General features: G+C 38.8%; 2 protein-coding genes across 11 annotated transcripts; one reads left to right on the plus strand and one right to left on the minus strand.

The window, feature by feature from the left end:
* Positions 1–373: 373 nt before the first annotated feature.
* HSDL1 (hydroxysteroid dehydrogenase like 1) lies at positions 374–6,306 on the minus strand. 6 transcript variants are annotated; one of them, XM_085551638.1, is made up of 5 exons: positions 6,262–6,306; positions 4,690–4,922; positions 3,961–4,058; positions 2,001–2,228; positions 374–1,265 (listed from the first exon to the last, which is right to left on the minus strand). In XM_085551638.1, the coding sequence occupies exons 2-5, from the start codon at positions 4,907–4,909 to the stop codon at positions 1,164–1,166; spliced, it is 648 nt and encodes a 215-aa protein (XP_085407764.1). In that variant the 5' UTR covers positions 4,910–4,922; positions 6,262–6,306; the 3' UTR covers positions 374–1,163. The 6 variants fall into 6 exon arrangements, with proteins under 6 accessions (XP_085407764.1, XP_085407760.1, XP_085407761.1 ...); XM_085551634.1 differs by having other exon boundaries at positions 3,613–4,058; XM_085551635.1 differs by having other exon boundaries at positions 6,237–6,286.
* A 31-nt stretch (positions 6,307–6,337) lies between these two features.
* Positions 6,338–19,293, plus strand: DNAAF1 (dynein axonemal assembly factor 1). Of its 5 annotated transcripts, none has more exons than XM_085551615.1 (14): positions 6,338–6,686; positions 6,778–6,914; positions 7,201–7,341; positions 7,778–7,913; positions 8,860–8,951; positions 9,764–9,985; positions 10,675–10,841; positions 11,116–11,237; positions 11,764–11,978; positions 13,115–13,225; positions 13,790–13,899; positions 16,321–16,389; positions 18,048–18,399; positions 18,767–19,293. In XM_085551615.1, exons 2-14 carry the CDS (start codon positions 6,779–6,781, stop codon positions 18,862–18,864), a joined length of 1,971 nt encoding a protein of 656 aa, XP_085407741.1. In that variant the 5' UTR covers positions 6,338–6,686; position 6,778; the 3' UTR covers positions 18,865–19,293. The 5 variants fall into 5 exon arrangements, with proteins under 5 accessions (XP_085407741.1, XP_085407743.1, XP_032302991.2 ...); XM_085551617.1 differs by having other exon boundaries at positions 7,207–7,341; XM_032447100.2 differs by having other exon boundaries at positions 6,338–6,506.
* The last annotated feature ends 186 nt before the right edge of the window (positions 19,294–19,479 follow it).

Genomic DNA, 19,479 nt, shown 5'->3' on the forward strand with positions numbered 1-19,479 from the left:
AAACACAGCTGAGGCACAGGGATGCAACTGAATTCCTCTATGTGAAAAAAACGGCACTGACATTCACTAATGTTTGCTGAATTTGTATGGCAGCCCAACAGCGGCTGTAGCACAGGGAGGGGTGGGTGGTGCATTTCAGCAGTGGTCACTGCCATTAGTGCGGGTTGTTAAAGTGCAGTTCTAATGATGATATAAAATACAGAAAGAATGTTCTGAATCTGAAGATACATCTTGTCCTAGGCAGCAAATATGTTCAAAGAAAGGACAGCTGTGAAAGTCAGACTCTACACGAGATACAAGCAGTGTGATGCCAGATGACATCTAGTAAAAATATATGCAGATAAAAATTTTTAATATAAATAAAAACAGCATCAAGACTTAAGTATTTTTTTTAATTGTCATATGAAAGTAACCTTTGTTCTTAGAACACTACTTATTTGTTAGTTTTCTTTACATAATGGATTTTTACAACCTGTTTCAATTCAGCAGCCACACTTCAGATTGCTAAAGGGATATTTAAATCATGGTCAAGAGCACTCACACTTAGAATAAGAAAGGAAAAAATGTTATCTTCAAATTCCTTTGCAGTTCTTTAAGACCTTTTCTGTCATTTAAACAACCTCCAAATTAGTATGACTTCATCAAAATTAAGATGTGTGGTAAGTACTCCATTCAAAAACAACAATATTTGCACTTCAAACATACAAGTATCTGCCATGAAAAGACCAGAAGACTCATAAACTGCATATTAATTGACTAGGACCGTCTTTTTAAAACAACATGATTTGTTTTGGGTCCATTATCACCAGAGCTGGAGAATTCTCGAATTCTGTTAACATTACAAATCAAGATTACATAGCACTATGATACAGTCATTTACTATCAGAATTGAAGTTATATCTGCTCCTGTTTGATTACCTTAGAGACAAAGTGAACTGAGATTAACCAATGCAAGGTCAACTCTTCATCCTGGATGAACGCAGAGAAGGAGCTACTTAGCACAAAGATGTGGGACTCACACTTCTGTCTAGGTTATTGTTACAAGTAACACTAGTTACACGGTAAGTTATGGATAAATTACAGTAAATCCAGGATTCACTTGACCATTTTGTAGCAGTCCAATCAGATTCCAGTACTCATTTACACTGGACATCTGGATATTCCTATTTCGCTTTGTGCGTTAAAGCTTCCTTGCGTATAATTCTGCAGAAGTACTGTGCAAACCATGCCCAGATCCATTCAGGTAGACGCTCACCCAGTGTGAACTGTGGAGCAGCACAGGGTGACAAGGGGAGAGAGAAAGAAAAAAAGGAAGAAGCAGATTAAGATATATTCCAATTAATCAGTTTCTCAAACTACCACTAAAATACAATACCTTTTTGAACACAATGGAAGGTTATTTAGCCATTTTGGAAGGAATGTGGTCATACGCTTATGAGAGTGGAGTTTGCACAATGGTTAGGTGCTGCAAATAAATAATGAAGTGCTTTGTTCAACAGCAATACTGCCTACTTTCTTTATTTCACAAATCTTGCCAGAATCCTTCCTGTTTCTTGTCTTCACTTTGGAGTAACCCACACTTCAATGCCTTCTGACTCAATCAACTAGGTAATGCCATACGGGGATGTCAGAACCCAGCATCTTCCCCAAAATTCAAAGCCATGCAGAGAACCTGCATCCATGTAACTTTGCTTAAGAATGTGCACTTTTTCCTGCATTATTCAATCTTCCTTGCCTACCTTGAAGTAGAAATACACCCCATAAATTAAGGTTGAGCAAGAAGCTACTTTTGTTTCTAATTCCTAATTATATTCTAATACTAAATACAATCATGGCTGAGTGTGTGTTCTTTTAACTGGAATGAGTGAGATAACAATGCACAGTGCCTTTAGGTCCTGTGGTATATGCTGTACTTTTCCAGAACACTGACATAGTTTCATTCAGGCTTTTTTTTTTTTTTTTCCTGATGAACATTGAGTTAGTTTGATGAATTCCTTTACCTCTATTGAATGCTTCCAGTAACCAGGAGTCCTTTTGGATAACCCAAGGGTAGAAATAGCATGACTTGCATACTCTTCAGCAGAAGGAAAAAAGAAAGATCTCTTTGATGTAACGCTACTGCACGATACCATTTTTGTAGCAATTACAAATGGGGTTAAACTCTGAACAAAAATTCCTTTTGAAGCATATTCATAATACAATGCTCTACTGAAATAGTCCAAGTAGGCCTAGAAAAACAAAAGCAGAAAAAGATATTTAGTTTTTTTGTTTTGTTTTTACAATGAAGTTCCAGCGCAGTGGCTTATTAAAACTACAGAAAAGCTGTAGTATACTTAAACATGAAAAAGCACTAGTCTGATATCTGGGAATCAGAACGAGAAATTAGCTTGGCTCAGTCTCATAAGGAGACTATATACTATGTAATCAACCACTATGAACACCCTAGGCTGTTCTTGCACAAGGAACCTTAGGAAACTAGAGAAGCTTTTGCCCTTTTCAGTGCTTAAGTAACTGTTCATAGACCATGCTCTAAATTGCTGATCTCTGACCTAGGTTAATGATGCTAGCTAAAGTAAGAAATTTTAGCAGTCTTCTGTTTTTTGTTCTTTTCACTTATATAGCTCAGGTATATATACAGTTAGCACAACCAAGGCACAAATGCTTTGCAACAGAGAGATAGGAATCTTAAGCCAGTTTCCATGCTGAAGAAAATCTGCAAGGAGTCATATGTAGCAAGTACTTCCTTCTGCCTGGAGTAAAACCATCCACATTCCTAGCAAGAGCTATTTGGCATGAGGCTGTTTGAGGTTTAGGTTCCAGCAGAGGGCAGCAACCATCTGCCCAAAGCAATAACCGCTGTGTTGAGACAGCTGGATCTGGAAGAGATCCTTCAACTATTTCACCTGCTTCTGTGGATTAAGTGGCAAATTATCCTGCCAAAGTCTGCATCCTCATGCGCATTCATATATCCATCATCACCTCATTGTCCCACCCTATTTGCTATTAGCTGGCTTTCCTGAGGAAGAATAATTGTCTGGAAGTTTTCGTTTCTCCTCAGATACTATACAGACAACACTGTAAGAAGCCCCCTGCTCCATCTAGCTACTTGGTACTAGCTGAAGCACTGTGGTGTGGGGTTTGTTTTGCCATAGCTCTTGTTGCATCAATGGCTTGCGCATGATTATAATCCCTCTCACTACCAAATAATCAGTCTGCAAGTGCATAAGTACACTGAGATATCTCTGCATAGTTCAGCTACAGAAGAGCAAAGAAATTCTTCAGTCTTTCAGAGGGTCACAGAATTGCTACTACTGGCTCATACATCATTCCTCCAAGGTACACGACATTTCCCCTAGAAGTATGATTATGCTGAAGTTCACACAGAATCCTTATAGCAGACTTAGGTCCAAAGCCCATTACTGGTAAGGGAAAGTTTGCAGCATAACACATGATATGCGAGAAAACAAAACAAAACAACAACCCAAAATCTAGAAGACTTTCTCAAGAGTTCTGATATCCTTTTCTAAATGTGCTTAAAAAAAAAAGAAACCCACAGCCTATAATGCTTTTACTCTTCAGTGCACACTATTAAAACATCACAGCCCAACTTACTTTAGAGGCTCCATAGATCGTTAGCATTGGTGTTGGCTGACAACAGGAAGCAGATGAGACATTCACAATTGCACCTTTCTTCTTCTCTACCATGCCCGGCAACACAATATGCACCATCATGTTAGCAGAAGCAATATTTATGTTGATCATGTCCCACAGCATATCCTCAGACAGGTTAGTAAAATAATCTGGGTAGGTATAAAACAGTCCTACATTATTCACCAAAATTCCTATTTCTCTATCTTTCAGGCCCTCCTTAATGGCTTGGTAAGCCTCACGCCCCTTACTGAAGTCAGCTACTATGAAATCTGTTTCCACTTTATAGGTTTCAGATATGCTTCTACATACAGCTTTTAGCTTCTCTTTGCTTCGGCTGATTAATATTACATTGACACCACGCTTGGCCAGTTCTTCAGCATATGCCTTCCCAATTCCATCTGTGCCACCTGTAACAGACAAAAAAGTATCAGGGTGAAAGTCTAAACCAGTGCAGTCTTCTATTACAACAGTGCTTTTAATTGTAGCTTTATTCCCTCCTCTGAAGATGAAACTGATTATGCTGGTCTCAAAACCACACCAAAGATAATTGTGTCAGCAGCAATCTACTACAATCCCACATCAAGACAGGTTTCATACTGTCTATGACAACAGCAAAACGCTTAATAAAAGGAGAGAATGTCAGGTGTGGGACTTAAACCTTTTGAAAAATTGAGCAAGGGAGCATGTGAAACTGTCATAGTAAAACTAGTACATTGGTTGCACCTCTGTTGACCAGGCTTGCCTGCCAGCTCCATTGTTGCTTACAGATCCTTATGTGTCTTTATACGTGCTTGGGATATACTCTGCAATTTCTGAGAAAAGTTGGTCTGGGATTATTTCCCAGTCAACACACAGAGTTTATCTGTCTCCTGTGGAACTTAATTTACTAAGGTGCTGAAAAAGCATCACTGCTCAGGCAAATTAACTTGTTTTCACCTTGCAGCTGTGGCTCAACTTAATACAGACCCTAGCTTCTGACACAGAGCTCATCTAGCAAATCATATCAACATAAGCAAATACACTGCTTCAGTCTCTTACCAGTGACCACTGCCCATCTTCCATACCGCTTGACAATATCAATCTCACCAACCAGCTTTGGAATAACATGAAGCCTGAGCATGCTGTAAGTGTCAAACACAAGAGTCAGACATTTTCTGACTGTGTACCAAGCTCCAACTATAGCCAGGGCCTCAATGTAAACACTGCAGGAACGACTGATCTCTCTGTACAGCAGGTTGAAGCGATCCACTGCAGCCATGGCGATCAGAAGCCTTAAAGAAAAAAGACACAGGCAATTATAATCCCTTATTTAACCTTTTCAAGCCTCTGAGATTCAGCAATTCCAATTGTGCTACACCAGGGAGAGGCAACTGGAAAACAATGGTCACAGAATTCCCATAAATGATGATGCAACGCTAAAACTAATAGAAGTGGGGCACCTTCAGGAATCAAGCCAGCAGAACTTTCTAGGAGAAGTCAAAAACACACAAAAACACAAACCCTTGATAATTAGAAAAAACACATTCAATTCTCTGCGTGTGAAAATATGGCAAAGCTTCCATGAAGAACATGAGCAACAAATATAAAAATACATATATAGAGTAAGATCAGTTTGATTCTATCAAGTGCATCATCAGCAGGTTTGCCAGTGACACCAAGAAGAGTGGTACAGCTAACACCATAGAACAAAGCAGTGCTGTCCAGAGAGCCTGGGCAGGCACAGAAAGGGCGTACGTAAGAATCCAATGAAATTCAGCAAGGGCAATTTGTTGCTGTTGGGTCAGGGCAATGTCCACAGGTATGTCCACAGACTGGGAGAAGAACCCATTGAGAACAGCACTGCTAAGAAAGACATGTGGATCCCAGTAGAACAGCAGGACACAAGCCAGCAGTGTGTGCTTGCTGTCTGGAAAGCCAATGGTATCTTGGGCTGCATCAGCAGAGGGGTGACAGCAGGGCAAGGGATGGGGTTGGGGTTTACTCTGCCCTCACAAAGCCCCATTTGGACTACTACACCCATGCCTGGGAACCCCAGTACAGGAGGGCTATGGAGCAGCTGGAGCAGACCCAGAGGAGGCCATGAAGATGACCAGTAGGCTGCAACATCTCTCCTGTGAAGATAAGTTGAGGGAACAAGCCGTTCAGCCTGGAGAGGAGAAAGCTTTAGTGAGACTTCACTGCAGCATTCTAGCACCTCAGGAGAGCTTATAAGCATATATCTGTCTATAGGAGCAGACAGTGATAGGACAAGGGGGAATGGCTTTAAACTAAAAGATGGAAGATTTAGATTACATGCAAGGAGGCAATTCTTCACTTAGAGAGCATGGAGGCCAGCACTGCTGCCCGGTGAAGCCCAAGGCCATTGTATGGGGACCCGGGCAGCCTCACATGGGGGGTGGTACCCAGCCCATGGCCGGGCGCTGGCACCAGGTGATCTCCAACCTAAGACATCCAATGACAGAAAGAAATCATAGCAAGGCCATGTTCTATAGCCCCATTCCGTGACCCCAGCCCGCCACTCGCCCCTTTCCCGTAGCGCAATGCCGTGGCCCTGGCGGTCTGTCCCAGCCCGGCCGTGTCCGTACCGCGCTGCCGCACACCGCTCCGTACCCCGACGCCTCGCGCCGCCGTCATCAGAGCGCCGCCGGCGGCCGCGGGGCCTTATGGGCTCGCACGGCGTTGCCATGGAGACGGCGGCCGTTGGGGCAGTTACCGGGAGTTTGGTCGGCTCCGCGTCCGTTCATCGGTGAACGGCTGCTGACCGGGAGCGACCGCGGCCGGGCCCGGACGGGCTGCTGGCCTCGGGAGTCCGGCCTGTGTCACTGCTACCGGCACAAGGCAAGCTGCGGCGGCAGGTAAAGGAGTGGAGGGTTCTGTGTGAGGGCTGTCCCAGAGCTGAAGGCCGGCACTGAGAACTCGCTCAGCTCCCGTGGCCTTCTGGTGTGCCGTTCCGTACCGAGTGGGCTCTGGTCACAGCGCAGGGTGCTCCCCACGCTCCGTGATCCCCTCGTTCCAGGCTCCTTTGCCTCTGACAGGTCCTGCTAAAGCTTTTGGACTTATTGTCTGGCAGTAGGGCTCTAAGCCACACAGCGACCTGACGCGGCTTGTCTAAATCTCGTATCTCAGAATGCAATCTGACAGCAGAGAACTGGACAGAGGCCATAAAGGAGCGGTCATTGCGCCAGAGGTGTTGGGAGAGACTGTGAGCAACGCTGGAAATGAAGCTGCCCCCGCACGGAGTGAAGGCTGTCCCGTCAGCAGGGGTGAGCTCTGCCAGCTGTCCTACTGGGGAGCAGTTACTGAGCTGAGTCCACGCAGCTGAGAGAAAAAGTCTGGTGTTGAATTTATTCCCCACTGAAGTCACTGAACATCTTGCTGTAACTGAGGCTTGAACCCCCCCCCCCCTCCCCAACCCCCCCAATTCCTTTTTCTGGAAGTATATTTTATGTATTAAAGTCATACATCCAGTCTTACCTCTAATTGTTTGAATTACAATCATATTTAAATGATTTGGTACAATCATCTTGTTTGCACTGTCTCTTTCTTGAGTGTCAGGACCAGAAGTGAAACTAGAAGGTTCTGATAAAGAATCTGAAGAGAAAGCTATTGAAAATGCAATTGGCCAGAGTCAGTGTGAAGACAGTTTGAATGACTATAGCACTGGAGACACCCTCCAGAAGGTGCAAAAAGGTAAATTTGTGGACGAGCATGACAAACAGGTTTTGTGTTGGCTGATACATCATTATCTTTAAAAGTTAAAGTAGTCTTGTTAAACTCTAGTGGTTGCTAATATGCAGTAGATGTCCAAGATCATAACACATTGGTGCCAATACTGTATTCTCACTGTACATTATAATAATACTTAAGACTTAAGTGTTCTGCCTGACTTTCCTATGTAAGCAAATGCAATATTTCACCAGTTTATTATGTTACTAGTTATTTTTGTATTTTGTCTTCTATAGAAGGATAAGCTTACTTTAATTTTTTAATTAAAATCTTGGTTAGAACACAGGTTTTCTTGAAATTCATATCCAAGTGCTTTTCAGTATTTCTCTGAACTAACTAGAAATGTGGCACAGTGTTCCTCCACCCATATTGAACTGCAGCTTGTTTTCTTACAACAAAGGTGTTAAAACTGAAGACAAAGCCATCGACTGTACATCCAGAGCATATCAACGGAATGAACAAAAATTGGTGGGTGATCACAAGTCAGTAACCAGCTCATTCGGCCTAAAAACAGAAGAAAAAGGGGGCTGTGTAAGGTAAAATATTGTTTATTGATGGTTTTTATTTAAACTTTGGCATCACTGGAATCAGTAGGAGTTTCACGTATTCACTCTCTACATATTAACCTTAGCTCTGGAAAATGATTTTGAAGATGAACTTGAGATTAATCAATAACTTAGAAATTGTTGGTATTTCCAGCATCTCTACTTCTTTTTTTATTTAGCAAACTATCTTTATAAATGTACGATATCTATCTAATGGATTTGGACAAATTTGTGCAAACTCTTATGGGAGCAGATTTGACCAATTCTTGGTATGAATTCAAAGGATGCATTGTATTAATTCATCTCAATTTAAATATTACAGTTGTTGTGGCAATTTTTGGCAGAAGTATGTGAAGGGACAGAGGCCCTCCAAGTTACCAGGAACTAGGTTGGATAGGTAACTTCATTATCCCAGGCTAATCAGGCCAGCACGTGTCAAAATTGTTATGAAGAATGATGTCAGAGTGCAACAACTGCACATTGTAATTAGTATTCTTAAACATTTTATGGTTCTGTAAATTGCCTGAGGATGCTGATGATTTGATTAAATGCTGCTCTAAGTAGCTCAGTGAAAAACAGCATAATACACTGCATGCACATTGTGTATGGTAACATACCTGGGCTCACAATGCAAGAAAACAGAGAGGGGAAAATCACACTGCTCTTTTTAAAGAAGATGAACTCTGTAATACATACCTACTTTCTCTTTTTATAGCAGAAGTAGGAAGGGCCTGATAACACACTTCAGACAGGAAGGAATGGAAAGCAAATCTAAAAAATCCAGGGCTTTTTCACTCTGAGTATAGTCTTGTAAGCTGTAGCTATTTCTCTTGCGTAAAAAAACTATTATTTTGCATTGAAATCTGTTTTATAAAAGATAGCAGAATGTGCGCTGAAGTACTTCTTTTTTTTTTGCTTCTGCTTCCTATTCTTTTAGAATGACAAAAAAGATTCTGCAAGACATTTGTAAGCAACACAAATTATACGTGACTCCATCCTTAAATGATACGCTTTACTTGCACTATAAAGGTAAGCTGTGTACAATTCTGTATAGATGTATCACTCTAAATGGTATTCTGGCAGGGAATCTAGTTTACGGCTCACTGAAGTAAGGTAGGTATTTAAACTTTATTTTAAATGACAAGCATAATTTAATTTGATATAATAATGTAATTGTGAAACAAAAATGAGCAAATATGAAGGTAGAAGAATGAACTGATTATAGGCCTGGTTCATTTTGTAGATTCATTCAAAAGATCGATAGGAATCAAGACACTTTTCTAGAAAACAGAATCATTTAAGAAATGATGTCTTAAAATATTGATCTAATTTGCATTCAGAGGAAAGTATATATTTTATTTTTAAATGTGTTTGTGTAACAGAGTGGTTTACCAAATTCTGGGACTTCTGTTGTGACAAAACAGCAGTAAACACATGCTGCATATTCTCAAATACTACTGAAAGAAAAACGTTGCTAGAACAGATCACCCTTTTCTGATCTCTGAGCAGTATTTTGTACTATTATTCAGGATGGTGTAAGAATTGTTTTAAATAAATAAGTGCTAAACCTACCTTCAACATTTGACTTCATGTTTACTACTTTCTCAGTATTTGGGAATCTAAAGGTTCCCACAAGATATAGACCAGAATAGGTACCGTATAGGTACATTTTCTCCTTTAATGGTCCAATTGAATTGCTAGAAGTCTTACCATCAATTTTAATGCAGGTATTCTGACAGGCTGTTTTAGTATCACTGGCTTAATGAAACGTACACTTTGAATGACTTAATTTTAGCCAATGCAATTTCAGTTTGAAACATCTTTTTTTTTTTTTTCTGCAGGATTTGACCGCCTGGAGAATCTTGAAGAGTATACTGGATTGAAGTGTTTATGGCTGGAATGCAATGGCATAACAAAAATTGAGAATTTGGAAGCGCTCACAGAGTTGCGCTGCCTCTACTTACAGCTCAATTTAATTAACAAAATTGAAAACCTGGACTCGTTACAAAAGCTGGATTCCCTCAATCTAAATAACAACTATGTCAAGACCATTGAGAATCTCTGTAAGGACTGATGGCAAAAAGTGTTTGCGTAACAAGAAGTCCATAGTCATTTTGTCACAGTCACTGACAGTATTATCATTTTTAATTATTATTTGTATTAAAATGTTGTACAATGTCCAATACCAAAGTCCACAAGGCTACTATCAAGGAGCCAAACCTATGTATTTTAGTTTAATGGTTCTTCAGCTTGATTATATGAGGAAACAGAAAACATATAATTACTACTTAAATACAAAGACCCAGAACAGTTTAGTATATTCTCACTTAATACCATCTCAGTACTTCTCTGTTTTGCAGACAGGCTGTCAATCTGTGTTATTACCATTTACTTTACAGTTACAGCGTGCTTTGGCAGTTGTAGATGTGATGCCAAATCTTTTACATCTGTTAAATGGCATATTTTCTTTTATGTATATTAGGAGTAATCTGAAACAGAAGTTTTTGTTTAACTGGCTAGTTTAAACTTGAATTAACAACAACCAATCAGCGTTAAAACAAATAACTATTTTTCTTTAGGTGAAGAAAACACCTTTGGAGGCATAGCCAAAAAATACATATAAGCAGAACAACAAACTCAGAAAAAAGCTACCCACATTTCACTATAGTGACGCTGTAAATTCTACTTGCTCCAGAAAATCTTCTTTGAAGAAGTAACTCTTTCCTTTCATTGTGTTCTTTCTGTCTGGCAGCTTGTCTAAAAGTCCTGAACACTCTGCAGATTGCTCACAATAGGTTAGAAACAGTGGAAGACATACAACACTTGCAAGAATGCCCAAGCATTTCTGTTCTCGATCTTTCCCACAACAACTTAAGTGATCCAAATATTATAAATATTCTGGAGACAATGCCTAACTTGGTAAGCCATATACAGCTGAGGTTATGGATATAAGTATATGAGTGAATCGTATAAAGTTGTTTTGTCAGGTAGTCCAGCACGTAACAGTCTTGATCTAAAATAACTGTTATTAAACATTATTAGCCCTTTTGTAGATTACTTACAGTGATTTTTTTTATTCACTGTTTGTTTCTCAAGGGTTAGAGACTGCATATCCAAGTTGTATGGTTTTTGTTTGTTAGATTGTTATTTTGTTGGCAGCTCAACTTTAAAAATTATTTTCCTGTTTCTCTAGCATGTGCTGAATTTAATGGGAAATCAAGTGATTAAGAAAATCGCTAATTATAGAAAAACACTTACTGTTCGACTAAAACAGCTAACGTATCTGGATGATAGGCCGGTGTTCCCAAAGGATAGGTAAGAAACAGGCATCTTCTTTGCACAGCAGTGAGGCTCAAATGATCTTATGTCTGTTTTTTTAATACATATCTTCATGGAAGAAAAGGAAGACTGGTCTAATTAATTGAGGGCAGATAACTTTCATTACAGCAGATACAATAGAATTATACTAGAGAAGTCTGCATACTTTAAAATAGAAAGATAATTATTGAACAGAATCATTTTACAAAATGTCTGCAGACTGCAGAATCAAATTCTGATTTCAACAGAAACTGAGCAGGTGTCTGGGAAAGCAGAGCCATGATCACCACTCCTGATGGATCTCTGGTGTTGTAATCATTTGTGCTTAGATAACATTATTTCTTTTGTTGCAGTTCAGCTTGCAAGAAAAAATACAGGTGAAGCCCTGCTCCATAAGAGATTGCTGTTGCTATCTTCCTTTTCTCTGTTGAGGATACTTTGTGCTGTTAGAAACTATTTTAAATTCTGTCAGAGCAATGAGCTTTTTTGGCTGTATTACAGCAAGCTCTTTTCTTTTCTGTAGAGCCTGTGCAGAAGCCTGGGCTGTTGGAGGGCTTGAAGCTGAGAAGGCAGAAAGGGAAAAATGGGAAACTAGAGAGAGAAAAAAAATCCAAGATAGCATTGATGCTTTAGCAGCAATCAGACAAAAAGCAGAGGAAAAGAAAGCACAGAAGGATATAGAAGAAAGAGATGCTGGTGCAAACCATGGAAACAAAGGTGCAGCAGACACCATAGAAGGTTTGTGGCTAATATTTTAGATGTTTGTCACAGCTTTTCCAGCTGTTGTGCTCTACACCAGAGAAAGCAGGTGCTAGTCAGGGCAATAGTAGTTGCAGTAAGTAGTCATGGGTGGAGGCAGGCAGCAACCCAAAAGCTGTATTTCCCCAAGTTGCAGATTGGAGCCAGATTGAGGCACCTGGGGGCTCCAGCACAACCTATTAACTGCAAGTCTATATCCAAGTATCCCTGTGCTGCTGCTTTAATTAACAGTAAGTGCTTAAACCTAGAGCTTATCCGCTGCAGTGGTAATGCGGGGAATTTGAGGAAGGTCTTTAATTAGTTAAGGTTTCACTTACTGCCCTTTTCTATGCCACTAATTTTCCTGTCACATTATTCAATATAGAATAAATTTATGACCACTGATAATCCACAGCCTAACATTTTCAAGGACATCATGCGTGTTTCAGTGTAAACAAGACTGAAACCAAGTAATAAGGGAGTACTACACTGTAGAGAAGTATTTGCGTGGTTCATATTGGCATTTTACATGCTCTGAAGTCAGACACAGTTGACTAACAAGTAAAAGTTTTGCAGTAAGCTGGTGGATTGCATGAAGTAGATGATAACTATGATGTTAACTATGGTATGATAACTATGATAATAACTATCAGTTGATACTGATCATCAAAATGTGCAAGCATATATTTTAAATCTAGTGAGTCCTCTCAAATTTAAATACAAATATAGCACAATTATTTACTGCATTGCACTCTCTAGCTGAGATCTTTCTGGAGTACTGTAACTGCAGGCAACTGAGATGGAAAAATCCGCAGCAGTCATACAGTGCTAGGAAGACTGCTGATTTGTGAATATCTGCTCAAGCAAACCAGGAGCTTTTGATGTAGATTTTGGGCTATGCTATTAAGACTGTAAATATCCAAACTGCTTAAAATAAGTAACAACAGATTAACTCAGCAGTTCTAGTGAGCTCATTTCTTCTACTGGAGCATTGGCAAATTCAGGTAACAGTGATGCAAATTACAGTACATCAGAGGCATCAAATTTATCTGAACAGCAAGAAACTCAAGAGAAGACAGAGAAATTTGGAAGTGGAAATTGTGATGCTCATGATGATGTGATAACACTTTTAACAGACAGGAGAGATTGCACTGACGTCCCGTCTGGAAGGATTCATGTAAGAATTCAAGAACGTGCACATGAGTCAAATTCTAACAGATGCTCAGACTTCAACAGGAAGATAGACGGTAATGTACACAGTGAAGAATCAAATCAAACTGGAGAAGTACAGATCATAAGCCAAACAGACTCAGTGTAGCGACCCTTTGGTGTGATTCCAAACAGCTGATTCACAGCTAAGCACATTCTATTAGATTTCTGTAGCAATGAGTTGGAAAGCAAGAAATTCTAGATAAAATATTATTTTAATATGACAAAGAAAACTATTTTGAGTGCCCAGTCTGAAAATTCTGAAAAATAAAAGTGGAATTCTACTTCTTATATGTGCTAGATTTAATGACAGCACAGGCTTCCCTTGCTCCCCCAGGCTGTATGGTATTTATTCCAGCAAAAGCTGGGCATCACTTGGGCAGCTCTGTGCCTTCACAAACAGAATACTTACTTTTTTTTTTTTTTTTAATGAATATCTGTAATACATTATTGAAAAGTACAAATGTTTATGAAATGTAAAGGAGTCCAAAGTTATGACAAAGCACTGGATTCAGCTGTTTCCTTCTACAGTGCTCACTGTTGCAATATACAAAGTCTTTTATTCAGTTAGTTCTCTGCAACTACCTATTTTTATTTCTTAGATCTTCCAAGAGAGAAAACAGCTTCTGAAGGGGCTGTGGTTCCTGAGCTGGCTGAGCATGCTGAAATCAAACAGGTCAAACACGAGACACCAGAGAAACTTCAACTTTGTGTATGTATTAGATTCAGGTATTAGATTCAGATTTTGGTTTGGTTAATGTCTACTCCCAAATTAATTCCTTTAACATCCTGGCTAAATAAAGTATATGGCCAGATATCCAAGAAAGGTCCACTATTAGGAAAAGTAGGAGAAAAATAAATAAATAAAAATAAAGTGGTAAGAATTTACCACTGTTGCCAAAGTTTATTTTGTCCTTTGGCCCAAAGTTGACCTTCTAGGTCTGTGATTTCTCTGTGGAGAGAGTTAGCAGGGGTTTTCATGTGAAAAATAGAAATCACAATAGAAAGAAACCAGGGAGTAAATGTGTCCTTCTAAGGAAAACTCCAATGAAGTATTCATTTGAAAAGAGAAAGAAACAATCATAGGACAAACATAAGAAACACACAGCCACACAGTTTACATCAGCTGGCAATATTAGGTATTATAATTCTCAGAATAAAATTTACAAGCATATTTCCAAGAAAAGCCGTATGTGCATGTTTCAGGTAAGTAATAAGGGATTAGCATTTTTAATGCATTCTTCTGTTTTCAATGATTTTTATCTGATGATGGAAACATTTAAACATTTCATCACACTTAGCCATGAAGACATGAGTGTGACCACTGAGAAATGCAGTTTGAGTGCAAAGGAGTATTATTCAATATATTCTAGTTACATCTCTACTGCTAAACTGACAGTGCCAGATTGTGATGTAACTGCAAACTGCTGAGCTTACAATTTTCCAGAGTGCTTAATATCACTTGTGCAACATTGGTAGCTAAATTCTTTATGCTTTAGAAAAGTCAGTTACATCTCTTCTGTGCTCTAAATGTCCCAAGAAAAAAAAACATCCTATTACTGTAAGGCTCAGCTCATTGTTTCAGTAAGTGCTTATTGCTGCATCTTCTTATTCAGGTGTTTTTGATAATGGACTTAACAAGGATAGTGGAGAAGCCTGGCAGCAATTCCAAGTATATACAATATTATTTTTATAAGCAGAACCCGCAGGGCTGAGATACAAGCCCTTTTCTTGGTGCTGTATGGCACCATTGTGTAACACAGTATAAAAGAAATGCTTCAGCGTGCCTACATGGAGTACTTTCTTCACGTAAGAAGTAGGAATATTATAATTCTACAGAAGGGGGAAAAAAACCAACAAATCTCATACTAACACACATTTCAATGTTCCATGCTATGCTGTTCTACAACCGATATTTAATAATGTCAGGAGCTTCTGGCAGCAGCCTTCAATACTTACGCAATTGCAGATTTTCCAGAGACGTTTAGCACTGACATAGCGGGGGATGGCTGTGAAGATACTGTAAATTAGAATTTCTGAAGAACTGTAGTCTTTATTCATATACTGGAGTCCAAAGACGGTCTCAGTAGTATTACACGTGAGAAGAGTTGGGGAGGATTTATAGTGCTGTGGATCTGACGTCCCTCTGATAAGTAGATACAAGCCAAATGTGCACGAACTGGTTTTCATGAATAATCTTTGGCAGTGCTTAAACTAACAGCTATTTCCCTTCTGACACCAAACTCAATAACAGTTGTCTCCAAATCTTAATGCATTTTATTCTAAAATGGTGTGAATTCAGGACATGCTACACTAGCCACAACCACATCAGGAAACAGAAGTTTTATTTGTTCCTGTAACAGTCTTCACATTACAAGACTCAGATCAGTGAATAACTATATGAAACAAGTCAGCTCTAAAACATCTTACTAAATGAGGTGCTTTTACCAGCATTAGCCTGCAGGGAGAAATTGCTAAATAGGTATTACATTCTGCAAGACATTTTGTGTTATACCCTCTATTTTTGCTTTTATTGTTAGCAACTGGCATGTGATTTAGAAAATGTTTTCTAATGGAAACATGAAAGAACTAATCCTGTCTGAGGGAAAAAAATTCTCAGCACGTTTGCAGTTCCACTTCCTTAATTACATGGCAGTCACAGTAAAACATTGTTTTATTATGTGTACTTAGGTTAACAGTCAAAAAGTCAGAAGATCTTGTTTTGGCTGTTACCAGAAAGATTAATTACAGTTAAGATCAAGTCTATTAGTAGGTAAGAGACAGCCAGATAGATAAAAGACATAAACCACATTTCCTTTTAAAATCTTGTCTATCAATTTTTCTTCCTCTTTTTTTTTTTTTTTTTTTTTTCATAGTAGAAAAGAGCATCCCACTTGGCATTAAGTTTACTGCTTTCCCATTTACTATTTCTGGAAACAGATGAATTGCCTGTTTCCCACATGTTTAACAGAGAAAACTGTCATCTTGGAGAGCACGACAGTCCAGTTTTTCTGGGCTGTTGCTGCCCCTTATCTGGAACAGCACTGTATTAAAAACATTCCCAGGGAGATAAAGATGTCATAATTTATTCATTTGAACTAACTTTTCCCACTGACTTTGTGATTGTTTTCAGGAACTACCTGACTTAGAAGACATAGATGTAAAGGAATTTCCTCCAGAAGAGGAAATCTTTATTCAAAAGGTAAGATCCTTAATAATGCCACTGATGAAGTTTGCCTTGCTAATGTTTGATGAAAGAAAGGTAATCTAAGTTGTGAAATGCTGTTTTGGGAGATGCAATCAGTTGTGTACTTGTAAACTAAATGGGATGTTCAGACAGATCTTCTTTATCCTCTTGTAAATTTTCTTTTAATTAGATTTATTCTTTTTTAATTTTTGCATTGTAAGAATTGGAGAATGAAAAACTAAAATCAAGTAATGTGACAGTTAAATAAGATTAGTTTCTTATAATATAGCTTTTGAATGAAGATTATTCATAAAGTATACTTCACTAGTGTTAATAGATAGCCTACTGCTGAATACAAGCAATCCTTTCAACTTAAAACACAGAGATCAAAACTCTTTTGCTTCACTTTAAACTAGAGAGACACAATGCAGTGCCAGCCTCCTTGGCCCATGTTCTCATTAGCACTGTGCCATGCTCAGACTAAACTGTTAGGCAAGACTATAGACAGAAACAGAAGAGAAAAAAGAAAAATAAAACAACAAAGATTTAAAAGCACAGCTTTAATAGTTGTGCTGATGGTGGCTCATACCTTCCATGCTGGAAATAGGCTGATAGAGTATGCAGTTATGCAATAGCTTGGAGGGACTTGTAAAATTTTGTGTAGGGCATGGGTTTCGTTTGCTCTTCTGGTTACATGCTGAACTGATGTTGCAAAATGTCTTGGCCAATAAAGCCTTCTGTTAAACAGAAGATAAGAGAAGGAATAGAGCAGGGAACAAAGAAGATTAATAAAGCTTGTGTTGACAACTCTCATACTCCCTGGAGCGTTTGGTTCTTAAATGCAGTAAGATGTCAGATCCCTGTTTGGGCAGTGTCTGGTAAGTCCTAGCAAAGTTCATATACTGAGTAAGTATTGCAAGTATTGCTCACAGTGGTGAAATGTAGACCTCTTGTTCTTGGTCCTGCTGCTTTACTGCCCAAATCCTCTGCTTCAGAATAAATTCTTCAGCCTTGAATTCCCATAGCCTCTTAATTAAGGTCATTTCCTGAGCACTGGAAGTGTTGAAGGTAAACTCTTGTTGTGATTAAGGTAAAATAATAGATCTGAGCCCGTGAATCCTCTTGCCTTTGTCAGTGACTTGCTCTTGAAATATGTGCTTTTGGGTTTTTGTTTTTATTCAGACTGATATAAAAAGAAATTTGTGTTCAGGTTGGCTCAGTACCAACCAGCGTAAATTAAACCAGTGGTGTAAATCAAAGGGCCACACTACTCTGATCTGGTCTACTCAATTAGGATCCTCTGTGTTTTTTAATATAATGCTGATGTTCACTTTGGTACAATGAATTGGAAAAGAAAGAAATTCTAGAGGTTGAATTGCTCTTGCTCTTGCTGAATTGCTGTACTATGATCTTTTATGAATGATTAGTAGTTTATGGTCAGCTCATAGCTCATAGCTCATAGCTGACCATAAGGCATATATCAGGCTAATGTCTGACATAGTTAATCCAAGATCAGTTTGCAAAAAAGCAAAACTATGGCAATGAAGCAGATCTCCTGTACATTTTGGTAGAAAAACACATCAATACTAGTAATAACTATATGGATCAAAGAGATATTTACCTATTTTTGTTGTTACGTCTAGCATTTTCAATTACATTTTCTACCTTTGCAGCAAGAATATCACCCAAAGATTGAAATAATTTCTGAAATGACAAATGATGTTGATTCTGCGTTGGAGGAAAGCAATAAAACCACATTTGAGGACTCAGGAGGAGAAGCTGCAACATCCATTTTTTCAAATGTGCATAAGATCCATAAAGAGCAAGAAAGCGAGTGCTTTGTTAAAGAGTTCTTTACAGAGCCTTCTCATTCAGAAAAAGACAAACCAGATAAGCTCTGTGAAGTCTTGATTCAGGAGATTATTACCCAACCTACTGATGACCTACCGTTGTCATCAGTCTGCAATCAGCCAGATGACCCCAGCCCATGGGAAGGGGACAGTAAGATCACCATTGCTTGCTCTGGTAAGATTACAGCAATACAATTAATCAGAGAGAAAATGGGTGGCACATATACACATATGCACATATACACATATAATGCTAAGGATGTGCCTAGCTCTTGTAAAAAAAAAAAAAAAAAAAAGAAAGAAAGAAAGAAAGAAAAAAGCCAACAAAAAATTTAAGTCCACAATGTTACTTAACAATCACCTCTTCTTTTTATTTACATAGGAATTCTAATCAATTAAAAATTAAAATGTTCTCCTTTTTTTACATGGGAGTCATTGCTGAGTTTAATCTAAATGGTTTTTAAAACTGGGCTCTACACTTGTATTTCCGGAATTAGAGACCATCACAGAGTTTCACCTGCCTTTAATTCACCTTCTAACAGGGAACAGTATTGATGGAGAAGCACAGCTGCTGAATAAACGTGAAGAGTGTTCTCATGAACCCCATGATGACATGGACAGCGAGAGAGGATTAGATTGATGGCTTTCAGCAGAACAGACCATCATGCCTGGCTGACTGCGTTACAGTTGTTCTCAAGATGCAAAGTTCAGCAATAGAACTGCTTGTTAAAACGGATCTAGCACTTATTATAAAAACCCATTGCCTTAAACGTGAGTGTTTCAGTCAGTCAGAACTGATGTGGCTCCAATACATGACTATCAGGGCAGGTAAGGAGTGCCTCATGTTCCTCCTTCCAAAGGTGCTGGTCTCTTTGGGGCAGCTTTCCAGCTGCACTGCCAGTAAAAGTGAGGGCACTTGTGTTTTAAGGTTAAATTCCACTCTGTTATGTCGTTCCCTTTTCATTTCAACTTTCTAGAAACGTTTCTTATGTAACTTATGGTTTTGTTACTTAGTTTCATATTGTAACATGTTTCTGTCATTTGAATTAAATAACCATTCTACCTGTAACCTATCATCTCACCAAGACATGTCACACAGGGTAGACTTCAATGACAAACCAAGTTGGTTTTTTTTTTCTTTTCTTTTTCAAGGAAAAGTTACTGTGCTTTTGTTGAAAAGCTGAATTTGCAATAGCGATTAGGATTTAGGTGCCATCTGGTGGTGAGAAGACTGCTGCTAACCTAGAAAACAACC

The sequence above is a fragment of the Coturnix japonica genome, chromosome 6, assembly GCF_054131305.1.
Source record: "Coturnix japonica strain WE chromosome 6, WE-NBRP24, whole genome shotgun sequence".
Classification (NCBI taxonomy): domain Eukaryota; kingdom Metazoa; phylum Chordata; class Aves; order Galliformes; family Phasianidae; genus Coturnix; species Coturnix japonica.

Coding starts and splice junctions, on each gene's coding strand:
- HSDL1 (XM_085551634.1), bottom strand. CDS start 4,909: ATGGCTGCAGTGGATCGCTTCAACCTGCTGTACAGAGAGATCAGTCGT. Junction 2,229..3,612: donor CGATCTATGGAGCCTCTAAA/GTAAGTTGGGCT, acceptor TTGTTTTTCTAG/GCCTACTTGGACTATTTCAG. Junction 1,266..2,000: donor ACTGGAAGCATTCAATAGAG/GTAAAGGAATTC, acceptor GCTGCTCCACAG/TTCACACTGGGTGAGCGTCT.
- DNAAF1 (XM_085551615.1), top strand. CDS start 6,779: ATGCAATCTGACAGCAGAGAACTGGACAGAGGCCATAAAGGAGCGGTC. Junction 8,952..9,763: donor GCTTTACTTGCACTATAAAG/GTAAGCTGTGTA, acceptor TTTTTTCTGCAG/GATTTGACCGCCTGGAGAAT. Junction 18,400..18,766: donor GATCACCATTGCTTGCTCTG/GTAAGATTACAG, acceptor ACCTTCTAACAG/GGAACAGTATTGATGGAGAA.